A 19261-nucleotide genomic window follows, 5' to 3' on the forward strand; every position below is an offset into this window, starting at 1 on the left:
GAGACAAGATGTTTACTTAATAAGTTATTATCTACACATTTAATGTATCTATAATAAAAAAAAACCTTTGGTTTTAGATGGTGGTATTATATTCATTGCAATTTCCTCCTGCTTCAAAATGCCAGCAAAATAGAAATTAATAACAGGATAATATAAAGACATTGCTGAATCTCATATGCTATTACAGATTTAGAAATGTCTATCTCTTTGATGTTATTTTGAATTTGTGTTTCAGATCAAACTTGGGCTGAGGAGAGATTTGTCCAACAGAAACTGAAGAGATGCAGTTGCTGTGTGACTAAGCCATGAATAATAGTAAAAGTTCGCCCTTGTTAAGAAAATTTATTTATTATTCCACTTATTTATTACAATTACAACCTGCTTTTCATTCAGGAACTGGTGACAGAATACATGATTTTCTTCTCTTTTCTCTCCCCTTTTATTCTCACAATAATCTTGTGAGGTTGGCTAGACTGAGATAGAGTAACCAGCCCAAAATCACTTGATGGATTTCCATGACTGAATAGGATTTCAGGCACAATCTCCCCAGTCCTGAAGCCTCTGTACCATATTCCCTTTCTTATACTCTTGGGGGGAGATAAATGATGGAAATTTAGGATGTGGCATTTCAGTAAAAGAAAAGAAAAGACATACTGAAAAGTCCACTTCTTTTTATAAGTTCTGAACTTTTTAAAAATGCATGTTTGAAAAGCACCCCAAACAGCTTGTTGATTAACTGTCTTTCTATTGTGTAAAGTTTAACTAGAATTGACTAGAATACTGTTTTTCTAAAGAGTCCAAAACATGAGATCAAATTCAAAATGTAAATTAACGAAGCTAACCATTTCTGTTTCAAAACTTGAAATATTATAAATGGGAACTTACTCTGGTATGCGATCACTTGGATCATACCTACTTCCTAAAATATTATTTAAATTTATGTCATGTAGTCTTAAAATATTCAAGATGACATATCCATTGCGCATTCACAAACTCTGCTATACTGTTGTAGCTAGCTAGGCAACTAGGCTTGGGAATCATGAAAGGACTATAATCCATTTGTATTTTAATTGGTAACTGTTGTATTTTTATTGCCAGGAAGCAAGAGAAGCACATGTGAGCCTAACTGTGTCAGCTCCTTAAACAACTTGAGTGGCTACTTGGCTATTCTGCACAACGACTTTGGATGAGCGAGGTGAGAATGGGAAGGCAGGTGGGATACAATGTCATTGACAGTGAAATATTTTTGGGCAGACCAGACAAGTATATAGAAGTAAATCTCTGTCACATATATTTTTGCCAAGCCAAATTTATGAATGTTTAAAAGCTACGCAGTGAGAAAAAATTCAACAGCACAATTTTTTTCCCCCATCACTGCCTTGTAATACCCTTTATTGGAAGCGTCCATCAGTCATGCAAAATTCTAGGTAAATAGCAGAGAATCTGGAAGCCTAGATCTGTCCTTTAGATACTTCCTGTTTGGTTTCTGGGATGTAGCTTCATCATCCACAACGGAGAAAAGCATTTCCTTCTGAGTTTTGAGGCTTCTGCTATCCTCCAGTCTGATCCCATGGCCACTGCTGGTCAGACTTATATTCTATAATTACACGTAGATCAATTCAAGTACATCAACCTGTTTCATTGTATAAAAAAGGGCTTAGGTATAAGGAAAAGAAAATTGCCATTTGGATCACTGCACTTGTCTGAATGAGTGTTCCTAAAATAATTTGGGGAGAAAAATCATTTGATTTGAATCAGAGGCAGAAATAACATTTGTCCAAAAAATTGTAACTATGTAACTACATACATTTGGACCACACTGGTTCAAGATAAGCTTCTTATGCAAATGATATTCAGCCTCAAGAAGAAGGTAGATAATGGAATTATTGAAAAGTCAACTACTCATCAAAAGGATGACAGAAAAATCAGGCAAGGTCCTAATATATGGGTAAGAGGCAAATGGACTTGTTACAATCACTGCTTTTAATTTATCAAAGCAAAGCTGTCACAAGTCAGACACTGACAAATGCGTATCTAATGCATATAAATGAGCCAATTATCACTAATAGTTGGACAGTTCAATGCTGTGTAGACTTCATTTTTATTGCATTTTCTTTTTAAGAAATGAAATTTTAAGTGGAAACCAAACCATCTATAAACAATGATTGACAACCTAAACAGTTGTGTTTTATCATAAACATTTTCTTCAGAGAACCTAAATGCTAAAATAGTCTGAATAATTCTGAAATGCTCTGCCATGATTGATCATCACAGCACTGTCAGCAGGATTCTTCAAATAATTTTTTTTCCAGATCCCAGAGGAGAATTTGAAGCTTCAGGGTAACATTCTGGATTCCCCCCCCCCACACACACACAAATCAATCCCATGCATATCAGATTTAGACCACTGAATAGGGTACTTGCATTTTTTAAAATTTAATCTGTAAAGGTATCAGGACATAAACACATACCCATACATGGCACTCAATAAGAGCTTTAAGTTTTTTTTAAGGTGTACAACTCAATTGATTGTATCGTATATGCTTCTTTAGATTGTAAATAAAAAAATGACCAGTTTCAACAATCAAGAGCATAAAAATTGATTATATTGTTCAGCAGACATTTTTAAGATTCATAAAGCTTATAGGTGTTGTTCCACTTAGCCATTTGGTTCTAACTTAGATTGAGTATGAACTCAGTCACTATGATTTTCAATCCATGGTTTATCTTATATGGTTGTGTGTGAACTGGGCATTATGACCTGTTCAATCAACCAGCTAATAATTTGTATGAACCCAGTCTGTTACTTGATGTTTAGCAATGTAAGTTAATATTTATTCACATCGTTGAAAAATTAAAATAAGATAATGTCTCTCCCCAATCTAGTTCATTCAGTGCATTCTAGTGGAAAAAATATGAGCTGGAGTCAAATCCCTGCTGCCAATGTAAAGCTCACTAAATGTACTTGGAGAGTTACTCTCATCCATGTCTCTACGATCATGAATGAGTCAGAATCACCTGAACCACCAGAATCACCTGAAGGAAACTCAGGCATGCAGCAAGCAGATTTTAAGGTGCTGTGTGAAGTTGGCAAATTGTGAACTTTATTGGTGATAAAGTTCCAATCATTAGCTAAACCATTCCTCTAGATAGATCTATGTTCCTTGGTTGTAAGTTAGCAAAGCAAAATTAGAATGGGTGATTCCATTTGGTGGGAAGATAAGAGGCACTGTGATATAGTAAGTAAGATCATGAATTTAGATGCAGAAGAACCCAAGATAATCAAACCTTCATCCACAGAAACTCCCCAAATGAGATGTTAGCCTAGTTAATCTCTCTCAGCTCAACCCCAACTTATAGGATTGTTGCTATATGGGGGGGGGGGAGAAGAAATTCTATATATCATCTTGAGTTCCTGAATCAAAGGTCAGATATAAATAATATGTTACAAAAAAAATAAACATGCAATCAAATAAATATAAATAATAAATTTATAGTTAAGATCTGTGCCTATCAATAGTCACAATACTTTTTTTCAAATGTAATACAAATTGAAAAAAGTAGCTTTTATTCCCCTACATGTATGTTCATTACTAAAGTTTTCCACAGATCAGTTCACAATGCCTTTAAAAATTAGCCTTTCAACACAAAAAGTGGTATTACTTACTGAGAAATAAAGTGGTTGAATCCTCTGGACCAATTTTCTGGTTGGAACAGCGTTGGAGGGGGATTCCTGAAAAATATGCAGGCACTTTGTATGAATAGTTAAAACAGTCAAACCAATTGTTTAATACTAAAATCTGTTGTTGATGTTATCCAGAAAGAATTGTTCCCAGATGTTTTCAATGTGGAAGATACCCATGGATTGTTCCTGCTATTATTGATAAATGAAATTCCTTGTCTTGGTCATCCATGTTCTTCAAACAATTTAAGGAAGTTTAGACAAGGGTTTGGGATTGTGGCCGAACAACTAGGCTCCAAATATTACTTATTCTGATGAAAGAAATCTTCCTATACCATTTCTATAGGCAAAGGTTTCTTCCAGATGATCATTCATGCAAACAGAAAAGATGTAACTAGCCACAAATATGGGTAAAACACTTTCAGAGCTACTCCCCTCACAGAAAAGTCTGTTATGTATATCTTGCACTGAATTCTGAGTATATTTGTTGAAAATAATGTAAACAACAACAATAACAGTATATGTGCCTAATAATTTAGAGCAATAGAAATGAAAAAAGAAGAAGAGCTGATTTTTCAATTTCTCCCTATGCCTGTATCTGGGATATGTGCATGTGTTCAAAACTGAGCAAAACACAGCTAAGAAATAATAGCTCTATAATGAATGGCTCACTTTCCTCTGCATCTATCTGAAAACCATATCTGCTATCTCATTTTCTGCAGATTGTCATGTTATCTGAGCCAAATGTATTATTACTTTTCTCTTTTCATACAGTACTGGTTCAAAATGAGCAGGGAAAATCCAAAATACTTGCCGGATATGCATCATTTATCACATTTACTATTAGGACGCAATGTGATGGGTTATATTCAGTGACATTAATGCTTAGGCTCATGTTCCATTAAATAGGTCCTATCACCACCTGCATCAGAGCCTCAGATGCAAGATACACAAATCCCATCTGCGAAGATGAATTGAGGCAATAGCTACTTGCATCTGCTTTAAAAATTCCGTACAGGTCCAATAATTGGTTAGGAAAACAACTAACTAAGCATACCAACGAAGTCTTCAGGAGACAGTCAGAAACTTTACCAAGCAAAAATCCATTGGTTCTTTTGGCCATATGATCCTTGGTGAAAATAAAACTACAATGCACCCGCCCCCCCGCCTTAGAAATCCTCTATAGATAAATAGCTTTCTTTCCTGGCGAGCAATCAGAGTAGCCTAACCTGTACAGGCCACATTGGACTCACTCTCGTGGTTATGCTAATGTGCTATCCTTCACTCCTGAGCCCACAAAAAAGTATGGCAATACAAATTGCCCTGCACCAGCAGCCAAGTTCTAATCTGCCATAGGAACAAGGCCAACAAGTGGTGCTGTCCTTAAGACAGTTGATGTTAAATTAAGAAAAATACTTTTTGGATTCCCTGGCTTTGTCTCCCAAATATCACCTACAATTGGGAAAACCAGCAATTGTTCTTGTTAATGTACAGTGGAGCAGCAATAAGGGTATTTTAAATAGTTACATTAGCCATTTTTCAGCTTACCTGGGCCACCATAACAGAGCATAAATACACAGAGAGACTGTTAACTGAAGCACAACTCTAGCAATCTTCAGAAACAGTGCTAGACTTATTGACTCACAGTCTAGTGGTGTTCTGGAAGAGCTCCAAGTCTATGCCCCAAATATAACTGACAGATTCCATGTACAGTGGAAGGGCACCCAGAAGTAGGAGGAAGATCCAGCAGGACAACAATAGACTTCTGTTCAGAAAGAGCCAACTAAAAGGTCACAGGTATGACCAAGTGATTGCAAGGAGTTCCAGGCGGGTTCCCCTCCCATCTTACTTCACGCAGCAGGCTTTGCATAAACGAGGCCTTTGTTCTTGTTAATTAACATAGCCTGATTTATTTAGGCTTTCATGTGGACTTACAAAAAAGGAGCCAGTTCTTTAAGAGTCACTTAGGCTTTAATAATTTAATTTCTTAAAGTTGCAGCATGTTTTTAGGCACACTGATCATCTAACTTGATGGTTTTTAACTGATGGCAGAAATTCCCTACTTCTAATTTCATTTTTGATGTGTGCCGTTGTGCCCACAGTAAAAAATGACACTAAAGGTTATCTAATTACAAAATCTGGTCTGCAACTTCTGTATTACCACTGGTTTTTAAAAATTGAGCCGTTTTGGTGTTCGGGGAAGGAAATTCCTGATGCCGGGGTCAGGGATTTTTGTGCTAAGGAGGTGAACATTTTTTTTGACCCGAATGTAAAAACGGACCTCAGAATGGGATTCGGGGTTAAATTTCATGCTTAAAAATGGTGCTTTTTCATCTTTTTAAAAATTGAGCCGTTTTGGTGTCCGGGGAAGGAAATTCCTGATGCCGGGGTCAGGGATTTTTGTCCTCAGGAGGTGAACATTTTTTTTGACCCAAATGTAAAAACGGACCTCAGAATGGAATTCAGGGTTAAATTTCATGCTTAAGAATGGTGCTATTTAAAAATGGGGATTTTTCATGTTTTTTAAAATTGAGCCATTTTGGTGTCCGGGGNTTTTTTTGACCCAAATGTAAAAACGGACCACAGAATGGGATTTGGGGTTAAATTTCATGCTTAAAAATGGTGCTTTTTCATGTTTTTAAAAATTGAGTCGTTTTGGTGTCCGGGGAAGGAAATTCCTGATGCTGGGGTCACGGATTTTTGTTCTCAGGATGTGAAAATGTTTTTTTGACCCAAGTGTAAAAACGGACCTCAGAATGGGATTTGGGGTTAAATTTCATGCTTAAAAATGGTGCTTTTTCATGTTTTTAAAAATTGAGCCATTTTGGTGTCCGGGGAAGGAAATTCAAGGAAAAAATAGCTTATGTTTCATTTCTTTAAAATAAAAAGTAATTATTTTATAATATAGACAAACTATTTAAGTTATATATTTGTAGTATCCCCCTCATGACATAAGTGATTTATACACATACTTTCTCTCTTTCTCGCTCTCTCTGACACACACACACAGACACACACTCTGACACACACTCCTTAGCTTGTTCAAACTCTTGTATTAGTCTTTAAAAAAAAATTTTGATAGACAAGTGAGAATATTTGCAGCAGCAAAAGTTGGAACTAGAAAAATAGGGGCACTGTAGGAGAAAGAGAGAGTAAAGATACAGGACAGATTTTTTTAAAAAAATAGGAATGTTTAAACATGTTTTCTAAGCTGGTTTAGCAGGTTCCATACAGATAAGCAGGAAATTATTCCAGCCCATATTTCAATTGCACGATTTTGCAGGACACATTCTGATTTTGAAGACAAAGCAATTGATAAATCACTTTTTTCTTTCAAAAAGAAAAAAGCACTAAGCAAAGTAGTGCAAGTTCATTTTTTATAAGCAAAATAATGTTTAGAAAACAAGTTCCCTTTTTCATTAGAAAAGGTTATTAGGTTAGTGCATTAATATGATTGTTCACATAGCAATAGGTTAAACTTCAAGCAATATACTGTAGTTAAAGCATCTAAGCTGATGATGGGAAAATCATAAATATCTGTTTCAAGAGCAAAGTATTGGATTTACTTCCAAGTAAAACATGAGTGCAAGTAAACAAGAGTACATTACTTCCAAATGAAACATGAGTCCCCTAAAACACAATATAAAACTGCTTGGTATGGGATTGAAAAACTATTCAAACACTTGGATCAGCATCAATGTCAACCTTTTTAATGAATTCATGAGCCACAAAATTCAGGAATTTGGCAGCTTACAAGGGTTTATTAGCCTTATGCTGAATCTTACAAGTTATTTTCTTTCCATGATTAATTTTTGTTATTAGCTATTTTCAATCAAGGTAGGAGGAAAGGTGCACTGTACAAATAATTCAAGAACTAGATGAATAAACACAATTTGGTTCTCCATGGACAAGCTTCATAACACACATTTAAACTATTTTAACTTTATGCTTTCCTGTGTAGGATAATGTTCTGCTTTTTCATGGAGCTACTGAAGCAACTAAAATTAAAACTCTCTGGGGGAGCCAGAAATCAGTCTAAAGAATTTCTCATATCCATGTATTCATCATAAATTAATATATTGTTTTTATATCCCATTATTATTATTATTATTGGTATACATGCTACCTGGCAAGGAAATGTAACATTTAGAATATTCCTCTATATAATTAGGTAAGATGGCACCTTCAGGTGTGATGAATTACTAATCACGAACAAAATTCTATTCCACGCAGACATAGAAAATAGTCACATAAGAGACAATGCTCGCAAGATGTACACTTCCTGACAACAAAGGACTAATTCCTTTGACTTTTTCATGCAAATTCACTGGATTTGAAGTTCCTCAAATCAGGAACTATGGAAAAAGTTAGATGCCAATATTCACACTTCTCTTTTAATGAAGTGGTGTGTATGTATGTGTGTGAATAACATTCAGATACATATTAAGAAAAATGCATGTGCGTGTGTGTGTAAATGAGAATAAGTATATACAGGACATACATTCTGCAATGTGTATTACATAGAATATTAGATAGAATTCCATTGTGTTAGATAGAATTTGATTGGATTAATTCTATTGTATTAGATAGAATAGTTTTAAGAGAAAAAAGTAAACAAAATAAACTGGATAGGTGCAACATGCACGTATGGTATCTCATCTGATCTGCAGTGATATAATGGCTTCCATATTTCTGAGTACATATGAGAAACTTAGCTTAAACAGTCACATCCACATGTGACCATCCTGCATTTAGCTTCTTCTCCACCTGAACAATGGAGACTACAGACAAAACTCACCCTTTATTCAGAATTGCTGGATGACCACCAGTCTCCCAATTAGTAGGCATAACTCAAATGTTCGAGACTTCCTTTCAGAACTGAAAACAGTGCATGCATGCATGTTTGTTATTGCAAAATCAATTGATAAAGGCATGCCTGCTTGTATGAACTGTCATAGATCAAATGTCACATATAAAAACTGCCAGATCACATTCACCCTGTTTTTTTGGAGAGCTAGTTCACACAAGCCAGCTGCCAAGTTTCTGCTCTGAGTAATTAAGCAATGAATCAACTTCAAAGAATGTCATAAAAGCATCATCTTTAGCTCTATGCTTCCTGCTTTCCTCACTTCTACCCAAGGCATTCTGGAACATTTTCAAGTAGAAGAACTTGCTTTGGTTACCTTGGTGATAAACTAAAGCTAACAATTACACATAATTGTTGCTGATGTCACTGTTCTCACATTGTTTCCAAGGCAACAAAGTACTTCCTTTAATGATGATGTTTTATTTTTCCTCTCTATTGGAAGGCTTTTCCCCGAAATCGTTTAGAAGAGCAGAAATCTATCTAGGTTGAGTTTAGCTAATAAGGCATTCATAACATTTCAACCATCATTAGTAAGGATGAGATATAAATGAGATAGTAAGGATGAGATATAAGCTGTGCTTCCCAAACATACAGAACTATTTTTTCCCCTGATCATCTAGGTTTCATCCCACCCTCTCACAGTTTTATAGTCCTAGCAATTTATTTCAAAAAACTGAAAGAGTAGAATAAAAATGATAAACTGCAAAAACTGCATCTATTGATATCAAAGAAAATGTTGGAGCAAGGGGAGGAATAGGAGAGTAATGGGACATAACTAAAAAAAATACTGTCCTTGCATGTGTTAATGTATGCTTAAGACCATATTTAAAGAAAGACATAAGCAATTGTGGCTAGAAAAATCCATTCTGCCCCGTTCAGTTCAATCCGGTGGAAGGAAGACACCAGACAAAATTATCATAATCAATAGATCTAGTTTAGGACTTTTGATGAGATCAGACAGTTGGGATTTGATAAGGTGACCAACCGTCCTCCTTTAGGGAGGACAGTCCTCCTTTTGTAAGTTCTGTCCTCCCTCGAAAAGTCTCCTCCTACATGTCCTCCTTTTTGATATTTGAAGACTAATCTGCAGGGCCTTTTTTCTCACAGAATGCTCAGAATGGCGTTCCGGCACCTTTTTTTGATGGTTTTTTTTTCAACTTTTGCATGAGCTGTGCTACTCCCCCTATTGGCTTTCAAAAGCCAATAGGAATTGCTGCTGAGCGTGCCAAAACCCCCGGCCGGCAAACTTTGCACATGCAAGTTGTCTGCAGCGAAGGTGAATTGGCAGGAACTTTGAACCCCTCCCTGCGACCCAACTACACCATCTCCTAGTTAGTTCTGAAGATACCTGGAGGAAACTGGAGCGGTAAGTTTCTCTTGATCTTCGGCTCTGCTAGGGCAATAATGGCTGCAGGTGCAAGAGGCAAGGATGGGGGTGCTGCGGGCGGGGGTGTGAGGGACAGCAGCAGCCGGCAGCCCCCATGTTGTGGGAGCCGCGGGGCCCTCTCTACATGGGGCTGTGCAGGGTGGGCGGTGGTGCTGGCAGGGCAGCTGCAGGCGGGGTGTGTTGACAGCGGGCTGCCCCTCAGGCTGGAGCCGGCACGGCTGGTGCTTTGGGAGCCACGGGGCCCACTCTACACAGCGGGGCAGCGATGCTGGCAGGGCGGCTGCGGGCGGGGGCACGGCGGGCAGGGGCGCGGCGGGCGGTTGACCTTCCATGGGCCGGGCCAGCTTTTACGATATTTTTTTCTTCAATTTATTTGTGTCCTCCTTTGCATTGTAAAAAAGTTGGTCACCATAGATTTGAGGATGGGGAGCCATGGATATGTTTTCCTCTTACGCTGCTACAAGTTTATGAGATTCAGGAAAGTTTTAGGGCCAGGGAGCAATGTTGGACTCCTGGATACCACTGTACAGATACTGCATTACAGCAAAGATCAGATCTAATTTTAAGCCTACTTTTAAAATCTATTTAAATCTAAGTCTACCTTTCCTTCTATCCCCAATGATGCCATGAGGTCACTTCCCATGAGAAAGGGGCCCAGAACATTTTCATTCTGCCTCCTAGTGGTGAGGACCATCAATCTCACAAAGCAGCCAATGCAGAGCCAATCTATCTTAAGGCTGGCAATAGCAGCTGCCTGTACGTCACCTCTCAGGATGTTAGATGTGTCCTTCACCACTTGGCTGCACGCATACTGCAAGGGCCTGACCTTGTTGGCAGACTATGTTTCACTAGAGCAAAACAAATTTGTGGTTACTGTATCGTAGCAGCTTGTACTTATTTATAGAATGGCTTCTGAACAGTAATAATTTATGTAGGAATTGGCTGGCTGAAGTATCATGAGGATACATAAGGTAGGAAAAGGACTACATATGGATTCACAGATCAATTCCAGCAAATAACTCAGCTCCTGTTTAAAACAGTGAATCTATGAATGGCAAGAGCCATTTTACATATGGTGCTTCCCTGGGAGTCTAGATCTCACTGCATTTGATTCAGGGATGCCGTAAGATGGGCACACTCAGCTTTTTCTTAAACATTTTAGGAAGCAGCAGTTATGGTAACAACAGAAAGAAACAAGACAGCATTTACCTTATCTGCTTTGGGAAAGTGCCACGTTAAAAAAAGAGACAGTTTTACTGAGCTTGTTACTTTGAAATCTGGTTGCACATAATGCAATGCATGAAATACTTGAAAATGGTTGGATTAGAGAAAATGTCTTTTGAGTAGATAGGGGAAGCACCAATTAAGTAATGCTTTTTTCTAGGCATTTAACAGCAAGGGCATTACTACTGCTGATAATTTCAGTATGAAATCATGGACTAAATTAAAGGCCAACCTAGTTTATCAAAATCTACTCCAATTGGCAACTCTCCTGGGATATGGCAGCATCCATACTAGTCCTATTATTATTATTATTATTACTGTAGAAAACGCTTGAATCAGGAGATGACAGGGACTGAAGTTGGATCAGCCCAGAGATCTAAAGATCAATCCAAAATGAACCCAGATTTCTCACTTAAGGCACAAATAGCCAAATTCAAATTATATCCTACTTTGGATACATTATGAAAGACTTAATCCTCTGGAGGAGAAGGCCTTGATGCTGGGAAAGGTGGAAAGAAAGAGAGGGGCAGTCAGCAGCAAGGTGAATGGACTTAGTTACAGTGACGATGGATGCATTGTTGGAAGATCTGAAAGAACAGACTAGGGACAAATTGTCACAAAGAAAATCTATCTATTGCAATTGGTCACAAGAAGTCTTAAAACAACTTGATGACACAAAATCAGTCAATGAATCACTCAAGATTCCTTGTCATCAGCCTCATGCTTTATGTTCAAGATGCTTTGCAAATTGTAGTGTTCATAGTATTTACTATCAGGATAGTGTAAAAGTGGAGGAGCACTTATAAAGGATTGACTATACAGAACTGGGCAGGACAGTAGATCGTTACCTGTACTTCAGATTAAAAGAAAACAAGGATATGATCAGGGACCAGTCCTATATAGTGGCATAAAGAAAGGTATCATTAGCTGAATGATATGTAGATGAGTACTGAGTCAACCATGGTTAGTGAAGCAGGAAACATTAGGAAAACAAAGAGGGTGGGATTCTAAGTGTCAGCTGCATCTGTCATACATTTCATACTATCGTGAAAGAAATAGTGGGTGTTCAAAAACATTAAACTGGGACGTCACTAACTGTGTATGACCTTTTGACGTCGTATATAGAGATCCCTCAACTGATACTCTCCTTTTTTATTGTTAGTCTATTCTGAGATACAGAAATCTAAATCTAGAACACTATATATATAGAAAAAGAACAACTTGTCTTATTATTTTATATTCTATTTTTATTGTTTTCTTCGACAAGGGGGGGGGGCTCTGATGTTTCATTATTTTAGTATCTATAATCTTTTCTAACATGGTGATTAAAGAGGCCTTGTTAATCCACCTCTCAATTGTTAGATTATGTAAGGGTTTTCAGTGAGGCGTCCTTGGTGCGCTCTGATCTTATTTTCTTGGAGACGTTTCATTACCCAAACTAGGTAACATCCTCAGTGCTAGTAAGGAGTGGGGTTTGCTCTCAGTTTATATTCTAGTGCAGGGGTCTTCATGCCTGGCTGAGGAATTCTGGGAGTTGAAGTCCAGAAGTCATAAAAGGGCCAAGTTTGAAGACCCCTGTTCTAGTGGCTTGCCCTGTCAGTGTTGGTGGGGGAGGTCCTAGAGGTTCTTTGGTTAGGCTGTTTACTGTTGGCTTGTTTGGTAGTTCCTTGATTGGGGTATTGTTTACTTGATTGTTGGTCTGATGTTAATCTTGGAGTTAATCTATGCCAGGGGTGTCAAACTGCTGGCCCACGGGCCGGATGCGTCATTGAGAAACCATGCCCACCCCATTGCCAGCAATGGCCAAAAAACCTCCAATACGTTGCGCAACGTCACGTGACGTTGCGAGTTTGACATGTCTGATCTATGCTGATCTGGGTGCTGATTGGTGGAGAGGTGCTTGGGTTTTTTTGTTCCCTTTTTGGCTGGTTGATTGTTTCTTTTGCACAGTCTATAGAGGTTTTTCAGTGTAATGCAGATATTATTTCAGTAAAATAACACATACTTTATTTTAAAGCTTATTTATTATTTATTTATTTATTTATTTATTTATTTAATTACATTTATATCCCGCCCTTCTCCTTGCGGACTCAGGGCGGCTAACAATTAGATAAAATACAAACATACAATACACCTTTAAAATTAATTAAAAAGAAATATTTAAACTAATCTGATTAAAAGTAATTAAAACCCCTTTAAAATCCCTTAGGCCAGTCCCGCAAGCTGGAACAACCATGTCTTGAGGGCGCGGCGGAAGGAAGGGAGATCAGGGATCACCCTGATCTCTGGGGGCAGTTCAAAGGTCTCCCACCCTCGAGGGTGTCTCTTCCGGGAGGGGGAACCCCAGCGGTCGGCCGTGACAGACCGTGACGGCACCCTGAGGAGACCCACTCTGTGGGAGCGTACAGGTCGGTGGGAGGTAATCTATTGCCTTTTAAAATTTCCTTGTTTTTAAACATAAGGTTTAATTCTGTTAATAAATGCAATAACTCTGGGGAACATTCAAATCTTTGGTAATAACACTTACCTTACTAAAACACTTACCTCACCAGAACATATAACTTAATCATACGACCAACACTATGAAAGGTTTTTACAGACACCATTTCCAATATTTGGAAGAATAATTATGATGTATATATATCCTAATCTGACTGAAATTGATTGCCAGCAATGTATAATCTTCCACTGAAGTTCTTGTATCAAAGTTGAGGTGAATCCACCTGATATCCGCAATGCTGCCATTTTGTCTCCTATACAGTTTGTATCTCAAGCACATTAAGAGCTTAGTGATTTCTTCGCGCAAGCATCGCTGTCCAATACAATTGGCAAATCTTAGCACACTTAAGAATGGTCCTGGAACTCTTGCTGAAGGCCAACACAATATGCAGCTTTAGTGCTGTACTCTTCCATCAGGTAAACCCTTGGCATGGTATGTAGGAACAACTTTGGGAGACAGGGAAAGAAGATACAGCCGAGGGAATGGTCAGATAAAAGGTAGCTGAACCTGAAATAGGAGTGTAGGTGGGGCAAGAGTCTCAGAAAGAAAGTGCTCTAGTTTTGTGAGCTGTAAAGGTGATGGGGGGGAGGGCAGAAGTACAGTATACTTTCAGACTCGCAAGATTCTGTTAATGTAACTTTACAGTACAGTAGAATTAACTCATCTGGCAGTGCTTCTTGTGTGGTTCTGTTGATGTTATTGTTTCAGGAATGATTATCTATCTAACTATCTATCTATCTATCTATCTATCTATCAGGGGTAGGCAATCTTGGCTCTTTTATGACTCGTGAACTTCAACTCCCAGAATTCCATGCTGGCTCAGAAATTCTGGGAGTTGAAGTCCACAAGTCATAAAAGAAACAAGGTTGCCTACCCCTGATCTATCTATATGGAGCGTGGTGCCCATGAGGTTAGAACACTGAGCTGATGAACAGCTGATGATGATCAAGACCTGTTGCTGCTGTGGGGCAGGTGTGTGTGTGTGTGAGCTCCTGTCAAAGGCTCCAGCTCCTGCCATCCCAGAGGTTCGAAAGTAGGTGACCATAAGTAAATAAATGGGTACCACTTTGGTGGGCATCTTCACAGGGACATGAAAGGAACTCCATGCTGGGCATCCCCTGCGCAATGGTGATATCACTGATAAATCCTTTTGCCATGGAACCACTCAGTGCCTCCGACACAGAAGTATTAGTATTAATATCTATCTCACAATTTATCACCCTGTGACATTATAATCAAGGATTGAAGTTTCTTATTTTTAAGATCTAAACAAGTTTGGAATATGTATTTATACTACCAGTAGAGCACTATCATTCTTGCTAAAGGATTTGAATTAATATCCTGCTGAAATTCAGGTGATCCTGTAGAACAAATTTCATCATTTCTGATCTTTTGCATTCTTGTACTCTGGATGACATATTGTTCTGGGAAGTTAGTTGGAGAGAAACCATAGTACCATAGCTTATATAGCAATAAATAGGTAAAGTAGGCAATGTTCTTAGGTTGCAATAAGGAGGAAAACAGCATTTTTTTCTTCATTTATGAACTAGCTTCATCTCAAATCATTTGCTCTCTGCTTATGGTTAGTTATAGTTATAAGTAATGTTCTTCTTAATTATATTCCTCCCACTCCCCCCCAAATCAGTTTTATGAATCAGGCAGCTCCTTTCTGATCAAGACTAAGAATTTACTTTTCAATAAATACTCACATTCTCTTTCATCAAAATAGATTTTTGGCTAGCTCATAAATCTCCCAGATAAGGACCTCCAGTGCCTTCAGATAAAGATAAATCATACCAAAAAGACATTCAACCATGAAATGATTTTGTTAACATGTCATCTGTCTCTAGAATATATTTTCAAATGTTCAACAGAAGGATCTAAATTACAAAAAGAAAATAGTCCACCTAATGATGTTCATAGTGTGGGATCTGACTTTTAAAATCTCTTTCACCTGTATGTGTACAAATTGTAAAGTACTGTAAATTATAAGCATTAAGCCAAATCTTCCCTAATGTTGAAGAATTAATAGTTATTACACCATAATATTTTTTGAAAATGAAATAAATCTACATATACTTCAAATTATTCTTATCTGGTGCAAAGGATTACTTCATAATAATATTCTTTTAACTATATTACTGAATAAGAGTGATGGATGAGGAATAACAACAGCAACCACAACCATAATTTTATATTTTGTTGTATGGTGTTCTATTATTTTAATATTGTAAGATACTTAGAGTCTGACAAGAAGGCAGTATATAAATCACTGTAATAAATAAAATGGTCAGTCCAGACCTATTTAAAGTGCAAACTTTTTCCCACCCCAATTGTGCCTAATGCATTAATTGTTCTTAACTATATACCCCATGGGATAAGTGGCATTCTAACACAGAATTGCAAGTCATCTAAAGAATATACATTTCCCTCTAAACAACCACAATTTAAGTTATATTATTACAAGTATTGCATCATGTTTTGCTAGACTTAACAATTGTTATATATATTATCCTTAGTATATTGTCATTTGTGTTTTTATATAAAGGATGATATAGTAAGGAATACACACACATATATACATATACATACATACACACGTATAATTTGTGTGTATGTGTGTGTGTTAAAAACATTAGGGAGTTATGGAATTTCAGTGTGATTATCTGGAATGTAATCTAATTGGATCTAGAGAAGAACATGCATCTTTACTGTACTTCTACACCCAAAATATACAGTAACTGAGAACTTAAATCTATGTGAAATTATGTACAATTTTCTAAACTTAGTGAATTGAGAAAATTGTAATTTAAAGCTCAATACGTGATACTTTTTAGGACAACATTATAATCCATCTCAATATGATAATCATGAAATCAGTGTTATAAGTGTAACAGTAGACCCAATCTTCAGTTACACGGAAGAGTTAATGAGAATCTCCACTGTGGGCATAAGTAAATAAATAATATACAAAGCACCATGCTCATTAGCTCTGATCCAATAACTGTATTCAGACATGATCTGATGGTTACATACTAATTGTTTACTGTATCATAACAAAAACATGTCTTTAGGTGGCTCCATTCACACTTCCCCATTCTGTTCTCCGAAGCAGCCACAGGGAAAAACTTAGAAACTTAGAAACGTTATTAATGGCAGCTTATTGTTTTCTCTAAACCAGACAAGTGGGGGGTTATCTTAACCATGGCTTAAACCAAGCAATTTTAAAACATGGACTATGGTGTTTGCTTGCTTTAATAAATCAGTTAAGATAAATTCTAGTTTATAGTACATTGATCAACTAATTCCAATAGAATATAGAACAGAATGGTCCTAATTGCGGATTTGTGGTAACACCATAAGAAGAGGTGGGCGAGGAAGCATGAAAATCTGAGGCTTGTTTTTGACATGGTCATCTTAACTTCTGAATGCTCCTACAGATGCAGGGATTTTCATATGGCGTCAGTCAACAGCTTCCAGTAAAACTGATGTTACTTTTTTTTTTCCATGCTCCCCTAAATCTGTCCCCAAGGTCTCTTTGGGACGCATCTGTTCATCACTCTTATTGCCGTGTCCTGAGCCTCACACAGTTCCCTATAAAGAACTGGACCTTGTTTCATCTGGGAAAGCATATATACCAACCCTCTGCAAGCTGTAAGAAGGGCGAAAATAAACATCACTTTCAACTACTGTTGCCCCAAAAAAATGGCATATAGAGGATACTGAAAACAAGGATTCCACCTCCTTCTCTTAGGAGTGTCATTTAGAGTCCCTCAATTAGAAGGCAGTTCAGCCCAGTCAGCTAAAACAACCATGCAGAATTAATGAAGTCAAAATAATAGGGAAAAGGGAAAAGAACGCTCTGCAAAAATGAGTCAAGTACAGCAAATCAATACTTCATAATGTTGCCTGTCCTGTTACTGAACTCAACTGACTTCATCTGCTTCCAGATAAATGCTGCTCAGTTCTGCACTCTGTAATAATAATTACAGCAATATACAAATGTTTTTTCGTGGACCTTCCGTGACGGCAAAAGAGTTCCAGTCAAGATTAGATCTCAGTACTGGCTATTCCTGCTCAAGGGCAAATGGAATTAATGTCATATCCACTGTTTGGCCCACAGTCGAAATGCTCCTTTTGAGCCCTTTCCATCTACTCAGATATTTGGGCTAACAAACAATTGCTATAGTAGAATGCATTTTTAACTTAATTTAGAAGTCAACACACATACAGCAGTGAAGGTCAGGCTATTCCTAGGCAACTTTTAACTTCCTAAAAACCCAAGCTGTGGCAAATAACTAAGCCCTGCTATCCTGGCATCCTAGGAAGGGCTTTCTAGGAAAAGATATTGAGAAGACAGTCTTGTGGCGATTTCAGAGGGCCCTGGAGGAAACAGCTTCATAGACAATTAATCTAGGTATGGCATAGGGCCTGGATGTCTGAGCGACTACCTGTCTGTGGCCACTCAGCTCATTCCATCAGAGTGGGTGCACTCCAAGTTCTATTTAACAATTGTGGCACCAAGAAAGCATGCCTTCTCTGTCATAGCCCCACCTCTAGAACAGAATCCTTCCCCAATATAGGGATAGTACCTTCTCTCCTGGGGTTCCAGGAAGCTCTTAAGCCTCAGGTTAATCCATTTTTGAGGCCCCTGTGGTTTCTTGTTGTGTTACGTTTCTTTTAGTCTGGACTGTTTGTGTTACATTTCAGTTGTGTTGTTTCAATTGGGTTTGCTGAGGTTTTTTGGGTTTTATATGCCACCCAGAGCCTCTTAGAGTTGGGCGGCTACTACAAATTTAAATAAATAATAGTAGACCCTTTTCAGTCTGGCTTCAGACCAGGACACAGTACTGAGATAGCACTAATTGTGCTGGCTGATAAGCTCTTGGAAAGTCAAGATAGGATTGCAGCAGCCATCTTGGCTCTTCTTGATCCATTAGCAGCTTTCATTACTAATGATTCTGGGTTGCCTACAGCAGGGGTGTCAAACTGCCGGCCCGCGGGCCAGACGCATCGCAATGAAACCGCGCTCACTCCATTGCCGGCAATGGGGAAAAAGCTCCGATATGTTGCACGATGTCACATGACATCATGAGTTTGGCATGTCTGGCCTAAAGGAATTAAGAGGAGGAAGGCACCGCATTGGGCTGTTCTCTTCTTTTTTCAGTAGTCTGAGTCACTGCTGATAGGTGGGAAAGACTGAACCCAGAGCTTTTGCCTCTCCTGTTTAACCTCTACATGATGTGCTGATGCTGGGCCAGGTCATAATTACTTTGTGGTCATAGTATTATCACTATGCTGATTACATCCAGTTGTGGAACCTTGTCTGACCAAGCAAATCAAGTCAAGGCCTTGACCCAGAGCCTGAAGGCTGCAGGGGTGTGGATGCAGAGAAAAGACTCAGGCTAGGCCTTAACAAGCCCAGGTAGCTATGGGTATTTGGATCACTCAGTCCAAGATATTTTCTACCTTTAGTCTTGAATGGGGTTGTAATACTCCTGTGGTCAGGAAAATCTTTGCATACATTCATTGTATGCCGCTTGAACCCATTCCTGGACCTTTGGGCAACCATTTACACCTTAGTTACCTCATGTGTAGACT

General features: G+C 38.1%; 1 protein-coding gene across 1 annotated transcript in view; it reads right to left on the reverse strand.

Moving 5' to 3' along the window:
- The window catches only part of MYO3B (myosin IIIB), a gene marked incomplete at its 3' end in the record, with an annotated part of 162826 nt that overhangs the window by 106347 nt on the left and 37218 nt on the right, over positions 1-19261 (reverse strand). Inside the window, exon 7 of the mRNA XM_029284724.1 lies at positions 3668-3733. Within this exon, the coding sequence (XP_029140557.1) occupies positions 3668-3733 (66 nt within the window). The remainder of the gene's footprint in view (positions 1-3667; positions 3734-19261) is intronic.

The sequence above is a fragment of the Protobothrops mucrosquamatus genome, unplaced genomic scaffold (genome assembly GCF_001527695.2).
Source record: "Protobothrops mucrosquamatus isolate PMUCROS unplaced genomic scaffold, P.Mucros_1.0 scaffold866, whole genome shotgun sequence".
NCBI classification, from domain to species: domain Eukaryota; kingdom Metazoa; phylum Chordata; class Lepidosauria; order Squamata; family Viperidae; genus Protobothrops; species Protobothrops mucrosquamatus.